A 22,420-nucleotide genomic window follows, 5' to 3' on the forward strand; every position below is an offset into this window, starting at 1 on the left:
ACTTTGAAAAACAATGGTTTAGGTGTAAACGAGCCCTATATGAACACAACCAAGGAACATTGCGTAGTTAGAATACGCAATAAAACTTATTAGCTAAATAAGAAATAACTGCATTGTATGTAAATTGACCATAATGTAGTGTATTTATGTTTTTATATTATAAATTGACGTGATGGCCTTATTAGACGATTATATCAGCAATCATTAATGCTAATGAATCTAATATATATATATATATATATATATATATATATACGTGGTTACGCTGATGTGAAATTTTGTAAACTAGTATTATAATTATTCTCTCTCCTCAACAGCGAAGCCCAGAGATCCTCGTCGGACGAGTGATATTAAAACAGGATCTTGTATTATTCGTCGAGTGCGCAGTGTCGGAAAATAATTATAATAAGCGAAAATAAAACAAAATAAAATACAGTAGCAGTGCATTTAATAAAATAAAAAGTAATAAACGAATGAGCACAATAAGAGGAGGCGGAGGAGCAGCGCGCACACGTGCACGCGCACGCACGCACACGCACGCGCACACACGCGCGCGCACGCACACGCACGCCGACGCTAGCTGACGTCACTCGAGCGGCGCGTGCGAGGGTATTTATTGCTTACTGTTGATCATTATAATTAACTTATTACAGAGTGCAGCTAGCGGCGGCGCGGCGACGTCGGCGACGGCGACACGCCAACGCTAATTATAATACGAAATATAACAAAATATAATAGCAATTTATAAGTGGCTAATATGCAACATAATTACTGTGAATATACAAACGAGAAACCACCACGAATGTACGTGAGTTGCAAATAATAAGATGAAGCGAGTTGTCGTCGCCCGGCCGGCGCGGACGCCCGGGAATAACGCTACGGGGAAGACTGGCGGCGAGCCGCGCCGGCCGCGCCACACTCGCCACACCGACGGCGCGACACACCCGGGCTTGCTCACCACTCCCCACTCACCAAACGGGGAGAATTCGTTAGTCTTCTATCGGCCATGTCACAATTGAATTGCTCAATAAAATGTATTACGGGCAATGAACTCGACTAAAACGACGGGTTCGGAATTGTAACAAAAAGCTACTAACATTTTATAAAAAGTGTCTCGACTTAGTGAATAGACGAAATGAATGATTAAAGAAGTGGAAGGACCCACGACACTGGTGACATCGTGGAACGCAACGGCTATTCCTGCTCGATATTGTATTCTGTCATCGGGTGCAGTGCAGACATAAAGCATAATTCTTTAATCAGTGAGCAAGCCCGGCGAGCCGAGCGCACTCGAGCGACAACAAACTAAGGCGAATACACAAGATTAATAAAACAAGCCCTTAACCACCGCCGCGCGCGACGCCACGCGCCGCCACCGCGCCCGCCTGGCCGCAGACACCGACACACAGGCGTCAATACAGTGATCAGTTACTGAGACTGCGCCTTTATCTCATACTAAACCAAAAATATTATCAAATTAAACAAAGTATAAAACAGATAATTTACGACTTATGGTCTCACTTTAAACTTGATAAAATCAGAGTAAACCGAAGCTGCATTAATGTTATAACACAGTTCACCGAAAGTAGATAAATAATTTCAAATGAATTATAATTATTAATTAAACAACTAAGACAGAATGTGTGTAAACCATTTCTCTCTTCCTGTTTCATTTATAGTATGTAATTTTCATAGTAGTACCTCTTACTAGTATTATAGACTTTATAAAAACGTTTGGGTACTTGTTATCCCAGTATTTTTTCCCGTAGAGAACATTAGAATTTTAATCCGTTTGTTTGAATAGATGGCGTTGGCAGCGCTATGATAGCTGCAGGTGTGTTTACTCACGTGACATTATACAATATCGTTGAGATTTATATGTATTGCACGTGGTGCAGTGGCGCGGCCGCGTGGAGCCGCGTGGCGTCGCGCGTGGCGTCGCGCGGTGCGTCGTAACAATTAAAACAAATGCACGTTAGAATAACCGCTAGTGAGAACTAATCGATACAAAATAACTAAACGAGTACACGCAACCAATATACAGGCTGTGCGGGGCCGCCGCCGCCGCCGCCGCCGCCGCCGGGCGACGACACGGGCGCTCGGCCCGTCTGCAGCCGCACTGCGCAAATGCAGTCGGCACTCTTCAAGTCTGTATAACTCGTCTGTGTCGGTGACGGCGGCCCCGCGCCCCTCATTCAACTATAGGTAAAGAATGCGCTTGGTCCGCCGCGCGCCGCCACCTCCCTCCCGTGCGAGCGGCGCGCGGCGTTCGGAAGCAAACGACATGGCACTCGGCTACGGACACGCGCCGGGCGGGGGCGCGTGTCAACAGTAACTAAGGAGAGGAGCGCGGGGAGGCGCGACGCTGCGTCCACAATGCGCCGCGACTCCCCGTGCGTCCGACTTATACTACGCTACGTACAGTTATTGCTATTGCATTCCCATTACAAGATACATCGTATTTTACAGAAGCGCGTGCGCATGTGCGTGCACTTCACACACTCGTGTACGCACGACACGTCACAGCGAGTACGCACTCAAGTACACGGTGCGAGTCATGTGACATGTCACAAGTTAATCATGCCACTCAATGCGACCAGAAGCATTACGTCGCCAATTTTGTTCTGCAACAATCATGCTATAGGGTAATCAACATGAATGCTTTCATCTTTAATTACACTAAGTGACTTTTCCGAGTGCGCAGCTCTCCGATATTTTTAATTTTTGCTTTTATTGGTGTCGGATTTGTTTATTTCAAATTTAAAACAGGTACATAATACATATGCGTACACGTGCACGCACACACACACACACAGCACAACGCACTAGACACAGCGCGGAGGCACGACGCGGCGCGGACGCACCACAGGCGCGCTTACACGCACATACACAACATTAACAATTTAAACAAAACTAAATCGTAATCCGAAATAATAAAATTAAACCTAATTTAGTCAAACACAACGGAACAGTGCGCCGTGGCGGCGCCGCGCCTCGTCTCTGTCCGCGCACCATGCTCTGTCTCATTCTGACGCACGCAATGCTCTGGCTACGGCGAGCCGCGCAGGCACCGTGATCAATCTCCGGCGACTCCTGCGCGGCTGCACGACCAGATCTTAAAGGCGATATCGTCGGTAAAGGAACCCGCCGCGGCAGTACCTGCGACTCGACATGCAAACAACTCATCATAACAGAAACAATGTATTATGTACAGACAAAACTGTCGCCGTTGCGGGACGTCGCATGCGCGGGCACATACAACGCCGCGCTGTCGGTGACGTCACGCTCACACGTACACAACCACACAGCACGCGCGCACATACACATACACACAGCACGCACACACACTCGATTCTATACGTATATGTACACAGAGAGCACACACGCACACACACACTAAGGCCGCAAACATAACACCGGCGCGGCGAGAACAACGTGCGACCAACTAACAATAACAACACGTTAGGAGAGTTCGACGCGGACTCGAGCGGGTCGCGGCTCTGACGGTAACTGCGAGTGGAGACTGGAGACCACGCGCGCCGCGCGACTCACGCACGCATGCGCACCTCTGCTGATCGACAGATTTCTTCACCGGTATTTCACAGGATTTTCAATTAATTTGAATAATACAGACGATGAAATCTGATAAATAAAATTTCGTCGGAGATTTAACAGCGTCAGGTCCGGAGCGGGCTTGCGCGATGAACGCCTATGACGTCAGCGGGCACGCACGTCGAACGAGACGTCGCGCGGCGCATTAAAGCATATTAACAACTATCATTAATTACTCGTATAGAAAACATTGATATTTTGGCAAACGCAGTGTGGCGTCGGATCGACGCGTCGACTGGTGACGTCACTCCGAGTTGTTGAAGTACTCCGACGCGTTCCCCCGACAGATGGGACACGTCCGGTTCGACTGCGAACAAACAACACGCGTCATAAGTCAGTTCCGCGAGCGGGAGAGTGAGACCACGCCGCGGCGCGGGCACAGTGGACCGGTGGTGGTACATGACGCGGGAGACTCACCCGCAGCCACTTGTCGACGCACTTGGCGTGGAACTCATGCGCACACGGCAACACGCGCAGCGTCTGCCGCGCCTCGAACTCGCACATGCACACCACGCACGACGTCTGCTCACCTGTACACACGCACACATACACAATGTCATTACGGCATCACACGGCGAGATCAGCACACATCGGCGACGGTACGTACCCTGGTGTGTCTGCGGCGAGTACTTGTAGCTGGGCAGCTGGTCGATCTCCTGGCGCGCGAGGCCTCGCGGCTTGGCCTCGCCGAGGCGCTCCGCGAGCGAGAGCAGCGCCTCGTAGTTCTCGGTCTCGGGCGAGTCCGGCGCCTCGTCACCGCGCGCCTCGCCGTACGGCGACAGCGGGAACATGGCCAGCAGGTTCAGGAACACCTGCGCCGACAGCAGCGGGTGAGCGCCGGGCGCGAGGGGCGCGAGTGGCGCGAGGGGCGCGAGGGGCGCAGGGGACGCGAGCGGTACCTGGTACGTAGGAGGTGGCGGCGGCAGCGACAGCGGCTGCGCCACGTGCAACTGCGCCTGCACATGCGCCGGCAACGCCGCCGACACCAGCCCTCCGCCGCCCTGCAACACGAGCGCGGCACTCAGTAAACGGTACAGTCTCGTAGACACGGGGAGTGTGCGTGTGTGTCGGTGTGGTGTCGGTACCTGCGCGTGCACGTGGTGCACGGCGTGGTGCGGCCAGCGCGGCGCGTGGCGCACGTAGGGGCGCGCGGCGCGGGAGGAGCCCACCACGCCGACGCCGACGCCGCCCACGCCGCCGACGCCGCGCCGCTGCACACAGACACACACGTGAGTGCCCGCCGAGGGAGGCGCGCCCGCCCGCCCGGTACTCACGTGCTGGTGGTGCGGAAGCGCGTGGCGCGCGTGGTGCGCGTGGTGCGCGTGGTGGGCGTGGTGCGTCGCCATCAGGTCCAGGGGAGCGCCGCGCGCCTGCGCCACACACCACCATATATACAACACATACACATTACACGCGTACAACGACCAGTAATGCGTAATTGCGTTCAAACCATAATCAGATGTTCGATAAAATAACCCCCAGAATTTGTCCATTCCATTGAAAGAAAAGAAGAATTTGATATTCTAATAAGTGAAATAAGATCGGTGTTCACGCGTATCAGCGAGATGGTGGGTGGGTGATCGATACATGTGAGTATGTAACACCATTGAATAGCGAGCACCGAGCACATGGCGACGGACCCCCTCGGCCCGACCAACCCGGTCGATGTACAGGCACAGTTCGCTCACCGGAGCTCGTAGCGATGGGTGTGCAACTTACCACCAGGCCCAGTGTAGTAAGGGGGTGTGTGGTGGGTACCTCGGTGGCAAGCAGCAGCGAGGCGTGGTGCAGGTCGGGCGGCTGCAGCGGCGACAGCGCGCCCTCGCCGCCGCCCAGCATGTCCAGCCGCCCGCCTTCCGCGCGCTGCAGACAACACACATACTATTACTATATTATATAATACTATCGATCAACACGTGGGTGAGGTCAACTGTAGGAACATACACACACATCTAACTCAAATTCTAATATCAAAACAAATGGTACGCCCTTCTCTACGTACCTACACATAAAGATAACGATAAGAAATATTGGAGCAGACATTAGGTTATCATTTTAGAGCAGCCTCTAATACAAACGAATTCATGTATGAATGTATAAAATAAATAAAATATGATACCTGCGAGGGGGCGAGGTAGTGTGTGTGCGGATGCTGCGGCGAGGCGAAGGGTCCGCGCGGCGGCGGCGCGGCGTACTGCACGCCCGCGTACACGCCGCCCATCTACACGCACACACACACGTCACACGCGTCGTCTACACGCACGCACGCACACCGCTCCGCGCGCACCGCTCGGGGGGCAGGGGGGACGAGGTGTGATGATGGTAATGTGTTCGCATATTTAACGATTAACTCATAGAAAATACGGTTATAAATAAAAAATATATTACGTTTAAAAGTAAAGAGCATCAAATATAGTTCAAAAACATTTTTCAGAAAAAATTGGGCACTACATGGCGATTGTTCAGATGCTAAACATGACGCGCACTTTTCACAACACTAATGTAGCTCATTGTAAGAATGTTAAACTAATTTGCAATGAGGGATGTTATTCAATTTATAGGGAAATATGATAACTGTCAAAATAGAGAAATGGTTCAAGAGGATGGTGGTCGGGCGGCGCGGCGGAGCGGCTCGCGCGCCGTGCAGTCGAGATGTCGCGTGACACGGTCACTGCGCAGCACGGCGCGGTGCAGTGGATGTAAACGCTGCGGTTGCCTATAGTGACCTATTCGAACCTCGCATATTTAAATAAACTGCAGACCCTTTCTCAGACACGTCGAGTCTATTTGGAAACAAGACATATTTATTTTTTCTAGCAATTACTAGTGTCAGTTTATTAATACCTACAATAAATGGATCCAAACGGACCACATTATTCCCGACATGCATGTGTTATAAGTTTCAAGCACTTTAAATTTGTTGTTGAATTGTTTACTAATGCATTTTCATTATCAAAATTGTGAGTCAGAGACTGAACCCGAGGCTGATTTCACATATCGTGATCATAACGGTAGAAGCATTTTAATTATTTAAATCAAATTTAAAACAATTTATTTGATTAATATTTTACATGTTAGAAAATTATTCCTGATTAATAATTTGCAGATTGCGGTATGTACCTATGCAATTATAATTAAATATATAAAAATTACATCTTCATACTCATGGCTCGTAACCAGATTTTTTAATCGCATTGTACCAAATAATGAAATTATCGAATACCGGGTCTAATTTGACCCCTAATTTTACACATGTGGCAAAAATCATCCACTCGGCTATATCGATATTTGTATTTTGTATCCATTTGAAATATTGAGTGTAAGTTCACACAAGTTCCAAAGACGATTGTTTACACATAGTAGGTCGGTTTGTGTAACTAGTTGGCTACACTACAGTACGGTACCCGCAGCGCACACCGCGCCGCGCCGCGCCGCGCAGTCGACGGTCGGACTGCGGGCGCGGTCCGTACATCTGCGTAAACGTTGTTTTCTCGCTCTGTTCCGTGTGTTCTCGATACATACATACATACATACATATTATATGTACATACAGAATATGGTAATCATGAATTTTAAATTAACGTGAAGGAAGTCATAAACTCGCTCTCACAATTAACGTGGACAGGTTTGCTGTCGATTATAGTAAATAAAACACTTGCTGTCGGCGGAGCTACTAAACCTTAGAAAGAATCAAAGTATAGTATGCTGCGTCAACATTACAAGAGAACTCTGAGCTGCGGTATTTGTGAAATGTGAGAGCGAGCGCGAGTAAACGGATGAGGCGAAACGGAATCTCGGCGCAATGTAGATAAACATAAATAGTAAATACATAATATTAAGTATTTGGTGACGAGGGACGGCGTCTAATGCGTACAGAACACTAACGGACGACAGAATGCAAATATGTAATGCTATAAGTACTATGGTGCGTGCGTGAGGATACAACGAAGAACAGAAACAAAGTTATGTATAAACAGTATGGACGATGCAGAACGAGAGAAAAACTTGTACGAGGTGTACGTGTCGCAGCCGCGGCCCGCAGCCCTCGCGCGCGCCAGTCGAGGGAGCTCGTTCCAGGAAACAGCCAAGTTCTAAATGAAGCGACCAGCCAAATATTTTTTTATTTTTAAATCTCTACAGAATACCAAAGCTTGAGTTGCTAGCGCATAAACCGTAAACAAAGTGCGGCGCATGCGCGGGGCGTCTCCGCGGGCCCCACGCAGCACACATTCACAGGGCGTCAGAGTGGGGGGTAATCGAAGCATGCGATACGCAGACAGTAAATACTTAGTGGGGGGTTAGTAGCTAAAATATTTGGGGGGTCGCCGCGGACTGCCCTGCCCTACGCATGTATGTACAAGTAAGGTATGAGAGCGCGAGTGTAGCATGCTGCCGCCGGGCCAGCGACCGACGCCGACGTCGCGCCCTACTCTAGCGGCGTTAGTACCGGACAATTATAATCATTAGTGAAAGCGCAGAGTAGAATGGTCGCGGCGTCAGAGCACCGGCGCCGGTCACAAGGTCGTGTGGATTCAACAATCAGAGAAAACAAGTTCAAATAAATAGAGTCAGTAGGAGAGTGTGAGAATAATCAAAAACATCGATAACGGACGGTACCGGCGCGTCGCCGCCGCGCGACTCGCCGCCCGGCGCCGGCGCGCGGCGACGACGCACGCCTAATGTCTCCAAGCAGTGTGCACGTCTATTTGAACAGTATGTGAGCACGCTCTACAGCCTACCACCTCGCTAGTCGCGTCTAACGGTCGCCCTCCGCCACGTCCGCGTGTGGTCCGCGCCACGTCGCCGACGTCCCACACGCTCTATACCGTAAGCTGGGAGTTGTTAAAACATGCGACTTGGCAATGCTTCCATCTACAAAACTGTCACCAAACTCTGTAAAACCACTATATACAAATGTTATGGGACACGAACGTGTGGAAGCGTACCGTCAACAGACCATCTGAACACGCACAAGCTAACGAAACATCTCAACAAAATGTGTAAGCTGTTATAGACAAGACAATATATTGAGGGAGCACTGCCAAGTCGCTGGAGCCCCGCCTCGACCCGCAGGCCAGTACTCCCGCCGCTCATGGACGCACAGTACAGAGTAAAATCCAGCTCGGACGCTGCGATCGACTGCTCCACACACATTATCAATGTACATTTTTGTTTATTGTCACCAATCATGCGCATAAATGTATTTTGTATGAACAGAAATGCTCGGGTGTACATTGACTGTATGTAGGAGGCGGTCTCGCGCTGCGTCCCGCACACGAGAGTAGACAGTGACAGTAAGAGTGAGCGCGGAGAGCGCCGCAAGCGTCAAGCGACATAGTACATACACTCATCGACCACTAGACCGCTGGGTTACAGTTTAATCACAATATAATCTGGGCATGCATATTGTGCGCTCCAACAGCACCGACTAAACGTAAACTTGTGTATGTATCTGTGAGTGTGTGTGTCACAATGTGTGTAAGTGTATGTAATACGAGCAGCAGCTCGTCCATCATCTGTGTTAGATTATAATAATTTCTGTTCCAATATGTCAAAGCTACTTTTACAAATATACCAAGGAAAAAAACATGGGTCTAATATGACCTATTCATTGGATAAGCTATGAAATGTAATGGACCGAGTCATGTTTGACCCGTGCATTGGAAGTACACAGATGGTGAAGGAGCCGCTGCTTTGTACATTTTGTAATATGAGTGTTAACAAAGTGTATTAATGTTAAAAAGCTAAATTTAGCATAATAAACTAAATAGGTCATTTAAAATTAATAAAACACTTTTATGCTGCATCTATAGTGAGGTGATAATAATAATTTATATATTTTTTTTACTTTAAAAAACAATCCCCTCATTCCAAACAGCTGCAAGTACAAGTAGCCATACATCGAATATCTATGTGGCTAATGAAATAAATAATTATATTTAAAATGTGAAAAAAACATACTCGTACAGTCGAACATGTCAGAACACAGTGCCCATTACAGAGTAGTAGAAACGGAGTAACACCGAGTAGGGAGTACAGCAAGCCCGCACCGCACACCGGACAGAGAAGCATCACACAAAGCGCAGGAACGACGGGGTGACGTCACGGGGAGGGCACGCCGCCACCCCGCGGGGCTGGTGTCCAGTGCGTGTGTGTGTGTGTGTGTCGTGTGCGTGTACCTGATAGCGCAGGTGCGGCAGTGAGGGCAGCACGGCGCCCCACAGCTCGCCGCCGCCGCCCGCTCCGCCCACCTGCACCGCACCGCGCTCACACCGTCACTCCACGCCGCCGCGCGCGACGCCGCACGTGTTCAACGCACTCCTGCTGCCCTCTTTATAATCTCATTTAACTGATACGGTTACATAGCAATGTATTGATGCAGCAGGAGTGGTGCGCACGCGCGGCGATGTGCGCGGACTCGTGGGATCGGTCAGTGGGGACGGACCACACGACGTGTTGGCGAACCGTCCACACAGTACAACTTACAATATACACTTTCATACAATTATAATTTGGCACTGACCAGTTATTAACTCTTAAAAGACTTGTTTAAAACTAAATTATTATTAAAATCAATTATAATCCTTCATCAGTTCGCTTTCTCGTCGATATTATAACGTTCCATGTTGTACTGAAGTATTGAATCAGTAACTGGCCAGTACGATACAATATCGGTATGCTATGCCCAGATTCATAAAATTCTTCGGCGCGTCACAACAGTCCTACTGCCTCGTGCGAGGGTGCGCTGTTTGGACCCAACGTCGGTGTCGGCGTACAGAGAGTAGAGCCGTTGTGATATTCGACACTGGTGTCTATACCCAAGTGTAGTGTGTTTTGTGGACCAAAATAAAAAAAAATACCCGTCGACTTCTACGAGTTTTGTGTTACACCATGTAATTTCTAGACACTGTGTAAATTTGACGTTCATAGTTGGTCTCATATGTCGGTTGTTAGTTTGAATTTGTCTACCTATGTCATCTGTGTAGTGTGTTAGTTGTGAGTGGAGCGCGGCTGGTCGGTCGCGAGTGGGACAACAAGACCTGACGTTACACTTTAGAGTCGGTGTCTAATGTCAAGTGTGCTGCTCGCTATCGTATCACGGCCGTGTCTCGGTGGCGTCGTGTGCTGTACGCTATAGAATACCTGCGTGCGCTGCGCGTGTTGAGCGTGCGGCGCGTGCGCATGTGCGTGCGGCGCGTGGTCGCGGTGCGCATGCGCGTGCGCGTGCGGCCACGATACGCCGCCGCCCAGCGCGCCCAGCCGCGCGCCGCGGAGAGACATCTGCGCACACGCACGTACACTGTGTCAGTACGCGCGCTCACACACGCCCGCCCCCGCACCAGAGGCTTGCGGTCTTGAGGGTGCTCACCTGATTAATGTCGAGCAGCAGCGGCGCGTGGTGATGCTGCACGTGTGGCACGTGCGGCGTGTGTGCATGCGCGTGCGCGTGCTGTTCCAGTAGCCGCTCGTGAGTCCACACCCCCGCCGAACCCACGTACCGCATCCGCCGCCTGTACACATCACCACTCAATGTTTTATTTTCACAGACGCCTGATACACTGTGCCAGCGTGCTGGAGAGGTCAGACCGTAGCCCCAGTGATTAGGGGAGACAGCCCGAGCCCAGCAGTGGGGCGGGATGGTCGTAATGGACATAAGTAGCGTGTGTGTACTCACGGCGGCTGGTAGTGGTGTCGCGGCGTGCGGCGCTCCACCGCCGGCGCCGACACCGACACGTTGCTCTCGCCTGCAACACCACAACCACTCGGTCACACCTCACGACACAAACAATACAAGATTTCATTTATTAAATATATAAATAACTATATATTTGTAGATTCATTGTAAATCATTATTGTTTGTAGCCAAACGACCATATTCTGAGTCATCGCTGTTACGTTTGAAGCACACTGCAGATATCATCAGGCGCAGTGCAGTTTCTTATATGAATGTTGCACACATTATTATTTACGATAATAATATTTATTAGGATTACAATAATTTGGACCTCAATGGCCTGAGAATTATAATAATAATTGATTGTTGATCGTGATGCAGGACCTGATGAGAGATGCCTGGAGATGCGGCGTCGCTTCCTGCTGGGGCTGTCGCCGGCCTTGGAGGAGATCTCGCCGTCGGAGGAGCCCGCGCCGCTCACCAGCGACTCCACGCCGCCCACCGAGCCCTCCAGCGGGTTCGTGTCCTGCAACACAACACCATCACGCATCACTCACTGATGTTCTATCACCCACCTCCTTTGTTGTCACGTCTCCGTGAACATAGTCTTAAAACTGTTTATTGAAATGTTATACATAAAATTAAAATTCCAAACACTGCCGTTATTTTTCAATTATTTAAATATAATATGTAATTATTACTCGGGACACGTTGAAGATTATGTAACCCTTGTAATTTGCACAACGTAACATGCTGTAACAGCAAAATAAATACCCGCTGAGTATACCAAAAGGTCCTTGATTACTCCGGATTGAGATCTCCAAAAGTGGTTGATATCAGGTGGACTTTTCTTATCAAAACCAGAAAGGTAAAACCTATATTCTTCGTCTACGAATCAGTCGGAGATGAGGGCAGGAGTCAGACGATGTTCCTTTCATCTTATCGCGCGGCGTGTTGATCATGCCGATACACTTACCATGTGATGGTGTGGGTGCACGAGATGCGGCGCGTGCGGTCCGTGCGGCGGGTGCGGCGCGTGCGGCTCGGCGGAGGGGCCGGCGCCGGGGCTGCCGCGCACGTCTGCACAAACAGAAGGACATGTAGCGCACCTTCACTAGACATACACCACTCTCACCACCACTACCACCGCGTGCAAGCGGCCGAGCTCTGTTAGTGCATGCGACGAGCCATCTAGTGCTACGAGCTGTAGACAGGTGCTCTATGACCAGTCTGAAGTTAGTCACTTCATGATGTCAATATACATATGTATATCTCTGCGTAGTCACTGCTAACAACGTGGCGAGCGCAATGTCCGGCGCCCGCTGAGTCTCTCCCCAAAGCAGGGCGGTAGTGATAATTTCGATTCCTCTCCCACGGCTTAAAATATATCAAACCAATAACAATAATGCGAAATTATGTTAGAATTTTGATGAGCATTTCGTATGATAATATGAATGTGTTATATTGTGTATAGCCGAGTAGTAAGTAAGGCGCAGTAGTGTACCTGGTCGGCGTCGGTCGGGCGGCGCGGCGGGGCGGCGCTCGGCGCGGCGCGACCCGCCCGCTCCGCCACCTACAACAAGCACACGATGCATCACACCGCGCCGCACGGCCTCTACATGTTAGTGCTCACACGAGCTCCTCACACCCCTCAGACCCATGTCCATGCAGTGTCTACAATGGTACAAGCCTCGAGGGATGCAGTGGAAGATAAACCTTGTTTCTTCGGACCCATATTTCAAACAGTACGATAGAAAAACTATTGACAATGGTTGAGTGTTGGTTTTTACTGCACAAATATCAATCGTAAGCTCAATGACATAAGATAGAATTCCAAGTTCTTCGGCTTCCATTCCATATATCGGCTGACCGTTTTCATTTAATGCAAGTTAACATTCTTTTTTAATAAAACATCAGGATCTGCTCGTCTGTCGTGACGTCAGAATCTGATGGATCGTCTCAAGTGTTAACTACTTCACACCGGGCGCCTTACTTTTGATAACAGCGTAAACTCGAACCCCGGTCGTGCTACCTTATCTTCATGAAATTAACGTGGGATGGTATTCTGTATAGCAGCTATACTCTTAAGTGTGTTCCGCGGAACCCTAGGGTTCCGTGATACCTCTGTCAGGGTTCCGCAAAAATTTAGAAAAAAAAATCAAAACATCTCTCTCAATAATAATTAAGTAGTAACTGTTACATTGTACTTTTATTATGCTGATTAATAAAAAATACACTTATTGTTACATAAACAATTGTTTTATTGTAGGGTTCCATCAAGTATTTTGCTTCCCAAAAGGGTTCCGTCATTTAAAAAGTTTGAGAACCACTGCTGTATAGCAATTTCTATTGTCTTAAACGCGACGCGGTGCATTATGTGCATGTTACGCGCTATCGAAATAGCGTGTGGCGTAGGAAATCAGGGACTAACATTAAGGTGATGTTCTTAACGCTAGGGTTGCGTAACTAGTCAAGTACTGTAGTATGGTCTGCAACACTGTACAATAGAGACTGTAGTCAGTTGTCACACGAGCACTGACAGTTTTTCGTGTTTTCGTGCCACTAAATTTCCCAAATGTGATTGATGTGTGACATACCGATGCTCAGCCGCCGCTGGTCGTGGTGGTTATGGAGCGGCACGTGGTGTTGCGCGTGATGTTGCGCGTGGTGCGCGGGCCGCACGTCGCGCTTGGCGGGGGCGGCGGGCGCGGGCGGCGGTGACTGCGCCACGCACGCCTCCTTCGGGCTGCCGGCGCTGCTGCCATCGCTGCAGACAATACAAAGCATTAGCTCGCGGTGGGTAGAGGCAAACATAGTTTCTGTACTTTTGGCCATTGGTGATATTATATTCCCGACGGGGCTCGGTTGATGAACAGGTTGTCATTTATTACGGTAAGTAAGAATACCAGAGCTCTGGCCGCGGACGTGTGATCACGTTCATGTAGAATGTATGCCGCGACGCAACATCGCAGTTCACGACGAGGCGCGACGTCACTAGGCGTCGCGTCACATACGTAGGTTATCTCGTAACAAGTTATAGCGCATGCCGGCCTGAGCACTAGAATATTAATTTTTATTACACGTACTCTGAAGCGAAGATGTAACTCATATTAAAGTTTTATTGAATTCAATGTAGAAGTCACCTAAAACACGTATGGCACAAGTCGATACATACAGTGTTTGTTTAAAGTTACAACTTTTGTTACATGGCCCAATGAGAAACAAAGCTGAAATCCGGCTTCGTATCCATATTCGCGGATATAGCTTTTTAACGATCTGATAGATGACACATCCCTGCATTTGTGTACACAAGCCTGCTTCAATGCCGTGTGACGCGCGTGGTACCCATCGGGCACCATTTTGTGATACCCTTTTTTGGTTGAATAAAATACTCGGTTTGTAGTAAGTGGTCTGAATTTCCGCAACGAAGAATATTGGTGGGAGACCCTGGTAGTTAATCCACACGACTTAATGCATTTGTTTAACAATAAATGTCATTACTACTTCGCTGATAAATATCGATGGTAAATAATATTGTGGAGATATTACAAGCGTGGAGTAGGCCCGCGCCGGGACGTGCGCGTGCGATGTGCGACGTCGCGGCCGCTTTCACTGCGCCAGCGTGTTGCGACACATTGCACGCAACGCGTGAGGAACAGATCGGACACAGGCACAGCACATCATGAAGTTAAAACTTATTACCCATCCGATAAAGATTCATATGGTGTTCCACCATATTCGGGAGATAGATATCTGGTGGTGAGGGACCTTTGCTGCACGAACAGACGTCAATGCTTTATCGACCTTAACACACACTCCGTAGGTCACAAATAGGCGCATGCGGCCGCAGTAGTAGGCACAAGCGTTGCGCAGGCCGCAGCCATACAACGCAGCACCGCTCACTGTTTGCGTCACAGCACGCCGCTGGCCCACTGACTCCGATCCCACAGCCGTACCACTATGCACCGTATCGCCGTCACAATAGAGCAGAGGCTCGCGTGACGCGTGGCGAGCGCAAGGTCGGAGAGACCCTGGCCGCGACGACTCCTTTGTGTCGGTTGTCAGCTCGCAGCGCCTTCCGCGAGTACCTCGATATCAGCCGCGCACTCGTGCCCTCGACAACTGCGTGTGTAATTATTTTTTTAAACAGAATTCACAAGGGCGCCTCACGATAAATAACCATAAACATCCACAATACCAGTAAAAAGAACGAACGCAGATTTGTGTATTTTTTTAACCGCGTAAATTATGGTGATAATACACCGATTGTCTGTAAACAAACAAATTACGAGCTATAGTATTGTAGACTGATTTGTCTAAAACACGGGACGCGTTACGCATAAAAATATTGTTTCCCTTTTAAAACGTTAAGCAAAAACCTTGCATACGTGTCCGTAACCAACTGGTTTTTCTAGACTTGTGAGCCTAAAGTTTTGTTGTACCCTCACCGATAACAGCGGGCAGTCGTCACAGAAACTCACCAGGACTCAGTAGCCCACACTGGGACACTTTCGCTCGGATTTGTTCTCATACAGCAATACATGCGACAACGCTCTGTACCTGAATTTGTGCCCGACGTGATGACACGGGTCATTGAAGCTATCAGTCATACGAACTATCTGGGCGAGCATTGGTTGAACTAGGACGTGTCTACTCGCGTTCGTGATAAAATATTTAATATAGCTATTTAAAATACTTAAAGAGTAAAAACTATGGTATTATAAAATCAAATGTGATGCGATGCAAGTTCATTTTCGTCGATTCATTTCGAATCACTGCATCGCCAAATAATATGAGCGCAAGCGTGTGTTCAGCCTCTCCGACACCAGGCTGATCCTAAGTTGAGATGACGTGGGTCCCCGAACCGCTCGTTGAGACATCGTCGCGGCGCAACACGCGGCGGGGGCGCGGGGCGGGGGCGCGGGGCGCTGACGCGTGCTCTTTGTGTTGAGTTGTTGATGAGAGTAACTTTTCCGTTGCGAAGCGGTCACGTTCCACGCGCCGCGCGACCAGTGGTGAAACATTGTGCAATACGGAAGTATATTACACTGCCTACTACAATTAAATATGAACAAACTCCACTTAGAGATACATAATGGTAACGCATCTGTAATGCAAGTTAAAGATATGAGCGTGTCCCTCGCCGGACGGTATGAACTGCGACGGGTCATAACTAGTCCTAAATAGTAGCAACACAACATTCGCCACTATGGGGCCGACGAAGACGGAGTGGCATACGAGACCTATGAAACGACATGACCAATGTTACTCCACGACGCGCCGCGCCGCTGGACTGCTACTCCGCTCGGGAACGTTGTAACACTGACGCGGTGTAGAAATCTGAATCGCCACGCATCGCATCGCAGTGTGAGATACGCCTTATGTTTTGCGATGTGAACCTCGCACATGAAGAAACGACTTTGTCCTAGTTGTCACATAAAGACGCATATTAAGAATAATGTAGTTATATGTTCATACAGCATCATATTATGTTATATCCACAAGGACGGATGGTGTTTTGTTCCGCGAGGTGTATCGTGGTTACGTCACCGCGCGCTCGAGGGAGTCGGTCCAGTCTCCTCGGGCGCGGTGTTTGAGCGCGATTGTTCGCGGCGCAACAATGAGCGCGGCTGAGCAGCGCTCGCGGGAGTAGCCGCTGAATGGCTTCGAGGAAGCCGTAGCGCTCGCCGTTCGCCAAGTGTCGCAACCTCGCGAGCCGACACAATACGCCGCCGGAATGTAAGGAAACTCGCCGATTGTCGCAAATATCACAAAGAGACCGTTCCGCTTGCGACTCGGCGACCATGTAGTTTCATAGCGAATAATTAATGCCAAGGCCTTCCCAATACCGCCTCATGGTTCTGGGAATTTAGATGTTACCTCACTGAATGGTCAACCGCGAAAGCCACATGACATTTACCGAATAAAACTTGTATACAGCTTAGTTCGCAGCGGTCGTTTTAAACTTGATAGTGCCGGTAATACTTTGCCCTAATGAGTGTCGCGTCTCGAACTCTCGGCACACGCTCGTCGGCAGAGCATAGATAAACCATGAAACGCTTGAACATCGACGTAGGATCAGAGAGTCTACTCTCAAAAACGAAATCCGTTGTTTCGGATGACGGATCGTACATTTTCTTACTACGAAGTGTTACGGATCCGATGACGGATTCGACGACGGATCCGTAATCGGATTTTGACACTTATGACATTTTTACTTTCGTCGACCGCACTATGAAAACACATTTGACATAAAATACTTCGTTTCTGCGTTCGGATCTTAGCGTCAATTTTACGAAAGCTCTAATCCTTTCGTTTGATTTTCGTTTGGTACTTCAGAGGTTTTAAAATTGCTCAATAACTCCTGTGTGAAGAATTGTTGCGATAGGAAAGTGCTGGGCGAAGTTGAAAGCGTCTCTAACTGCGTAAAACCTTCGTAACATGGAATTTGTAAGAACTTATAGGACTTTGCCACCCCTTTTTGAAACCATCTGCGAGGATATAGTTCCACTAATTCCTCCAAAGCACATATACGGGGAATTGATACTACCACTAAGGTAAGCTACAGAAGAAATATTACTTTCTACCTTTCTCAAGAACCTAGCTGGTATTAGTATATGTAGTATTCTTAACGTGTAAATGATCTTGTTTTTGTTTTTTGATGCATTGTACTAAAATGTATATAATATTTGTCAATTTCATATTTTGACTGCGCTACATTTTTATTCCAGGAGATGTTAGGGAGCTGTGGAACTAAGTATAGATGGGTCCATGGGCCAGCAAACAGTCTCTGAGTGCCTCAGGCAAGTGTCTGAGTCAGCCTCATATATTGACTAAATTTATAAAATTTCCACAAAACCGACAAGAAAGGACTCTTATTAAAGAATAGTGAGTTAATAGATATTAATCATCAATTCTTAGAAAGTACCTAAGTGTCATCCACATAACATTAGCCTTTAATTTAAAATAAATTTAAACACTCTATTTACTTAGGTTAAACAAGCCATTCATAATTTCTCATTTTTTCATAAATATGTAATTCCAGGCATATGTGGGTGCATTGACTGCACTCATATAACCCTTAGAAAACTTATGAATTTTATGCCATCCTTTGTAGAAAGTGCCTATGACTTTGAATTTATTAGACTTTAAACATAATATGTTTTCTTGTTTCAGAATCAAATAATTAAACAACTACTAACTCGCTAGAGCTGCCATAACCAACACTGCATCACGCATGGAAGATTAACTACCAAATATATGTTATCGGAAAATAAAACATTATTACAATCATTTTTGTATTCGTTTTTTTAATTTTTTATTCATTTCTTTTAACTCTCTCAAAATCCCCTCCAGTACTTCTTTTTTTCAGTTCAGTCAATGCGAAGGACCCGATTAGAGGTCCGCCTGTGTCGCTGGGCGCACTCGTCGTCGTACTCTCCTTGAAACTGTTAGGTGGAATCATAAGAAAAATGTTCATTGTTTATTGTAAACATCCTAACACATGGTACATAAATATATGGGTTCTTATTCCTACTGGGATGAAAAATAATAAAATTCACAGAAAGATTCAATAAATTTTACCGTAAAACCATTGTGTATATCGATGGGCAAAACTAATGATTTCTTTAATAGATCAAACCAAGGAATTTACTTGTTATTACACAAACTGCCTTTGCAATTGAAAAGATATTTGTTTAAAGCGAATAAATAACATTTTATTAATAAACTTACCAATACAATAAATAAATTTTACTTGTAAATTTAACCCGTGAGGTAGCTGAATGTTTGCCGGCAAACATTGACAGCTAGGCGTGTTACGGAAAAATAACCTTATTATGTAGTATATATTATGTAATATATAAGGTTATAATCCCGTGACACACGCAAATGTCATGTAGCTGTCTTGGCTCGCCGGCGAGCCACGAGAGACCAAGAGTTAAATTCCAATTTGTTGTGATTTTCGCCAGTCAACTTGTCAATGTCCATCAATTGTCAAAAATTATAATATTCCACAGATTAAAACACAATGCAATAAGACCGTAGATTGCAAAATCAGCAAAAATATTTGTTATTTTGTATCTAATAAATATTTAGAGTTATGAAATAATAGTTATATTACAGAAAACCTAATTAGACATTCAATTTATATGTTTTTTTCACAAGAATATTATAATAGGTAAAATTTACGGTTTTGAAGATATACATCTCTAATCCGACACAATATTTTCATTCGAACGTTTGTTTATGGTTCCGAAAGGAACTATGACGGATACGAAGTAATTTGGTAGTACGGTTAAATCCGAACTTCGTCGTTTCTTCGTTTCGGAACGACGTTTCGGTGTTCGTTTTTCGAAGTAGGGCCACTGCTTCGGTATGATATCAATTAACAAAGCATTAATGTCACGCGACACGTGTGATGACGTACTCCACATACAGGGACGAATTTTAACGTCTACCTTAGGCGTAGGAAAACATACTCTTTTGTATTGCCTTTATTGCGCTATCATTTAACATTCAATAGGGTTTATTAAAAAAAAGCGAAACGCGCTGCGTGCTCTATATGGGAGTGTTCTTTTCTTCCATAATATTAAATTCACCCAATATTTTCAATATAGCTTAAGGCTATATTTAAAATACTATTATACGCGATTATACGCTAGCATCCGCCTCGTTGTCGCTTTCCCGTGCTTTACAGTGGTGATGCTGCACGTGGACGTTATCTTCATCTCGCGCAGGGTCACAGCCGGACGGCCGGATGCCTCACGCAGTCTACTCACCTTATAGAGCTATATTTAACGACGCCTCCGCGCTGTTTGTATTTTAAACACAACTTGGCACTCTTTTACATATTTTCAGACAATCACACATGCCAACGGTCACCAGCGACCGGACCACGTATCGGAAACACGAAGTAGTCGTATGACAATAACATCTGAGTTTGGACAGAATTCTACGTCACATATGCTTATGCTCCGCGAGACGTGAGCCTATTGAGCGGATATTATCTCGATTCGTACTTCTTGGTACTGCAGCTGGTGTTGGTAGACAGGCCTTTCATTCAATGGGAGGTTGTCATCCAGTTGCAGATAATATTTACAGGCCAATCGAACGATAAAAGTCGCTACATGACTGTTAATTACAACTCCGGAATAATCACACATCGGCTTAGCTATTCTACGAGTGCAAGCCGCGCCGATACGCCGCCTTCCTCTCCGTTAGCTCGTACGCGTAGCGCGCGTTCGACGCGCGATAAGCGCTGATAACGCGCCGCACGCGACTGATAACGTGTCCGGGGGGACTGAACTGTACTAGTATTGCCACACGGTTGTGTCGCGCTTGATAAAAGTGCTCGAACAATGCAACAGATACAAAGGAGCCTCAAGCGTACAACCTCACGTGGACAGAGAGTGCAATAGTTGATTGCAGCGCTGCGTGGCTGTTGCAGGCAGGTGGTGGGCCAGCTCTGATGTCGGTACCGCGCAGATCGTGTGTGGTGCGCGGCGCCGCTCGTGACTCCGCCACACGAGCTCCGGCCGAGTTCACTTCCTGCTCGAGTGTAACACGCTAACCGCCAAAAAAACTCGTTCCGACGCGGAACAAAGACTCGACTCTAATTGTTAACCTATGATCCGCGCGTCACACACGTTAGCTTGATTCAATATATTTAGTTTTATATTAATCAACATATGTGTCCGATAATCCCGGCCTTACACTAAATATAAGCCACGAGCCAGGGACGTCAAGCACGGAGGCCCACGGTCCCAACCTCCATGTAAATGAGATGCGACCGCACTAACAGCGACCTCGTAGCACGGGGCCCGCGGTCACTCGTTTCAGGGAATCATCTCCGTTCGTGAGCAATGATCACGAACCATCGGGCGAGCCGCTTGTTGTTATATGTATAAAAATCTTCAGATTCAGAATATTTTATTTGCATTGAATGAGGGCACAGTTATTTTACCTTAGCGACTGAACCGGTGTGGTGGGTATACGAAGTGTTGGGGTGTTGTAAGAAAAATAAAAAAATGTTAATTGAGCAGTTTCCACTCCAATAAGCAGCGCTCCATTTAAAAGTTAACGGGTAAGTATCTCGCTTGGGGTCAGCGCGGCCGAAAAAATATCGGTGCCAAGTTCGCGGCGCGGGCGCTTGTGAAACTCGGCCTCCGGCGCGGCCGCCGGCTGCGGCCAGTGTTGCCACATCCGAGCAACTACTCCTGCGCACTCTTATTGTGTACAAGACCACACACTCGCATATCTGCCTGAATAGATGTTCGCGCGCACATACGCCGACTTCGCAAGGAAACTCATCATAAGTCGCGACTCATAACAAATCGCTATGACGTATTTTACCACTTGTGTAGTGTACTCAAGTACTGTTGGGATCAACCCAATCAAGTCAAAGGATGAAATAATCCTCGCAAAACGGTAGTGCAATCACGTTTTTACGTGCTCCTACGATGTGTTTATAGTGTTATAAGATTAGCTGCGCGACGCCACCGATACCAAAAACAATTCCTTGATGACTGAACCGAGCGCGTATTTACAACACTGTCGCCAGTTCTTCTACTTCGGGCGCGGACTCGTAATTCCGCCTCTCAATATACCTTGATCACGATATTTGGTCCCATTTCTGTTGTTTATTACTAATAATAATGAGTTTAGACATAATTCAGTTCTGATCAGCAGTAATGGTTTTTCAAGCAAATATGTTTTTTTACTGGCGGTTTGTGGTAACGTGTACCGGTTCTATCTATCTTGTGATTTGTATTGTTTAATGTGCTGTGCAATGTGCAGTGGCGGCATAGGGAAATGAAGAAATCACTCCATGTATACCTTCACATGGGATTGGAAAAGCCCACGCGAGCGGCTCTTCAGCGGTGCCGGAGGGCGCGCGGTCGACGACCCGTCGCCCGGGACCGCTACCCCTCTCCGACGCCCTACTCTAAATACGACACTAACACATTACATATTGAGTTCAATATCCCTTGACCAACACACGCATGTATTTTTCATCTCGAACCAAAGTTTGTGAAAAAAAAACTCTTTCATCGTAATTTTAACTTTACCACCATTGACATAAGTGCTATTTCATTGAGCTAGTAACGTGTAAATAATGGCGTATTATCTTTT

At 47.4% G+C, this 22,420-nt stretch overlaps 1 protein-coding gene and 1 long non-coding RNA gene across 2 annotated transcripts in view; one reads left to right on the forward strand and one right to left on the reverse strand.

The window, feature by feature from the left end:
- Window positions 1-431: 431 nt before the first annotated feature.
- The window catches only part of LOC115452644, a 49,349-nt gene continuing 27,360 nt past the window's right edge, over window positions 432-22,420 (reverse strand). The window contains exons 12-26 of the mRNA XM_037443046.1: window positions 13,885-14,054; window positions 12,792-12,860; window positions 12,264-12,367; window positions 11,672-11,813; window positions 11,288-11,357; window positions 10,982-11,123; window positions 10,756-10,893; window positions 5,732-5,833; window positions 5,371-5,475; window positions 4,887-4,982; window positions 4,698-4,823; window positions 4,512-4,613; window positions 4,220-4,424; window positions 4,030-4,142; window positions 432-3,919 (exon numbers count right to left, since the gene is read on the reverse strand). Of these exons, the coding sequence (XP_037298943.1) occupies window positions 3,857-3,919; window positions 4,030-4,142; window positions 4,220-4,424; window positions 4,512-4,613; window positions 4,698-4,823; window positions 4,887-4,982; window positions 5,371-5,475; window positions 5,732-5,833; window positions 10,756-10,893; window positions 10,982-11,123; window positions 11,288-11,357; window positions 11,672-11,813; window positions 12,264-12,367; window positions 12,792-12,860; window positions 13,885-14,054 (1,747 nt within the window). The 3' untranslated portion in view covers window positions 432-3,856. The remainder of the gene's footprint in view (window positions 3,920-4,029; window positions 4,143-4,219; window positions 4,425-4,511; window positions 4,614-4,697; window positions 4,824-4,886; window positions 4,983-5,370; window positions 5,476-5,731; window positions 5,834-10,755; window positions 10,894-10,981; window positions 11,124-11,287; window positions 11,358-11,671; window positions 11,814-12,263; window positions 12,368-12,791; window positions 12,861-13,884; window positions 14,055-22,420) is intronic.
- On the forward strand, window positions 17,245-18,584 carry LOC119190795. Its single transcript, XR_005113111.1, has 2 exons — window positions 17,245-17,844; window positions 18,019-18,584. It is a non-coding gene; the product is annotated as an uncharacterized LOC119190795 (long non-coding RNA).

This window comes from Manduca sexta, chromosome 26, assembly GCF_014839805.1.
Source record: "Manduca sexta isolate Smith_Timp_Sample1 chromosome 26, JHU_Msex_v1.0, whole genome shotgun sequence".
Lineage (NCBI taxonomy): Eukaryota > Metazoa > Arthropoda > Insecta > Lepidoptera > Sphingidae > Manduca > Manduca sexta.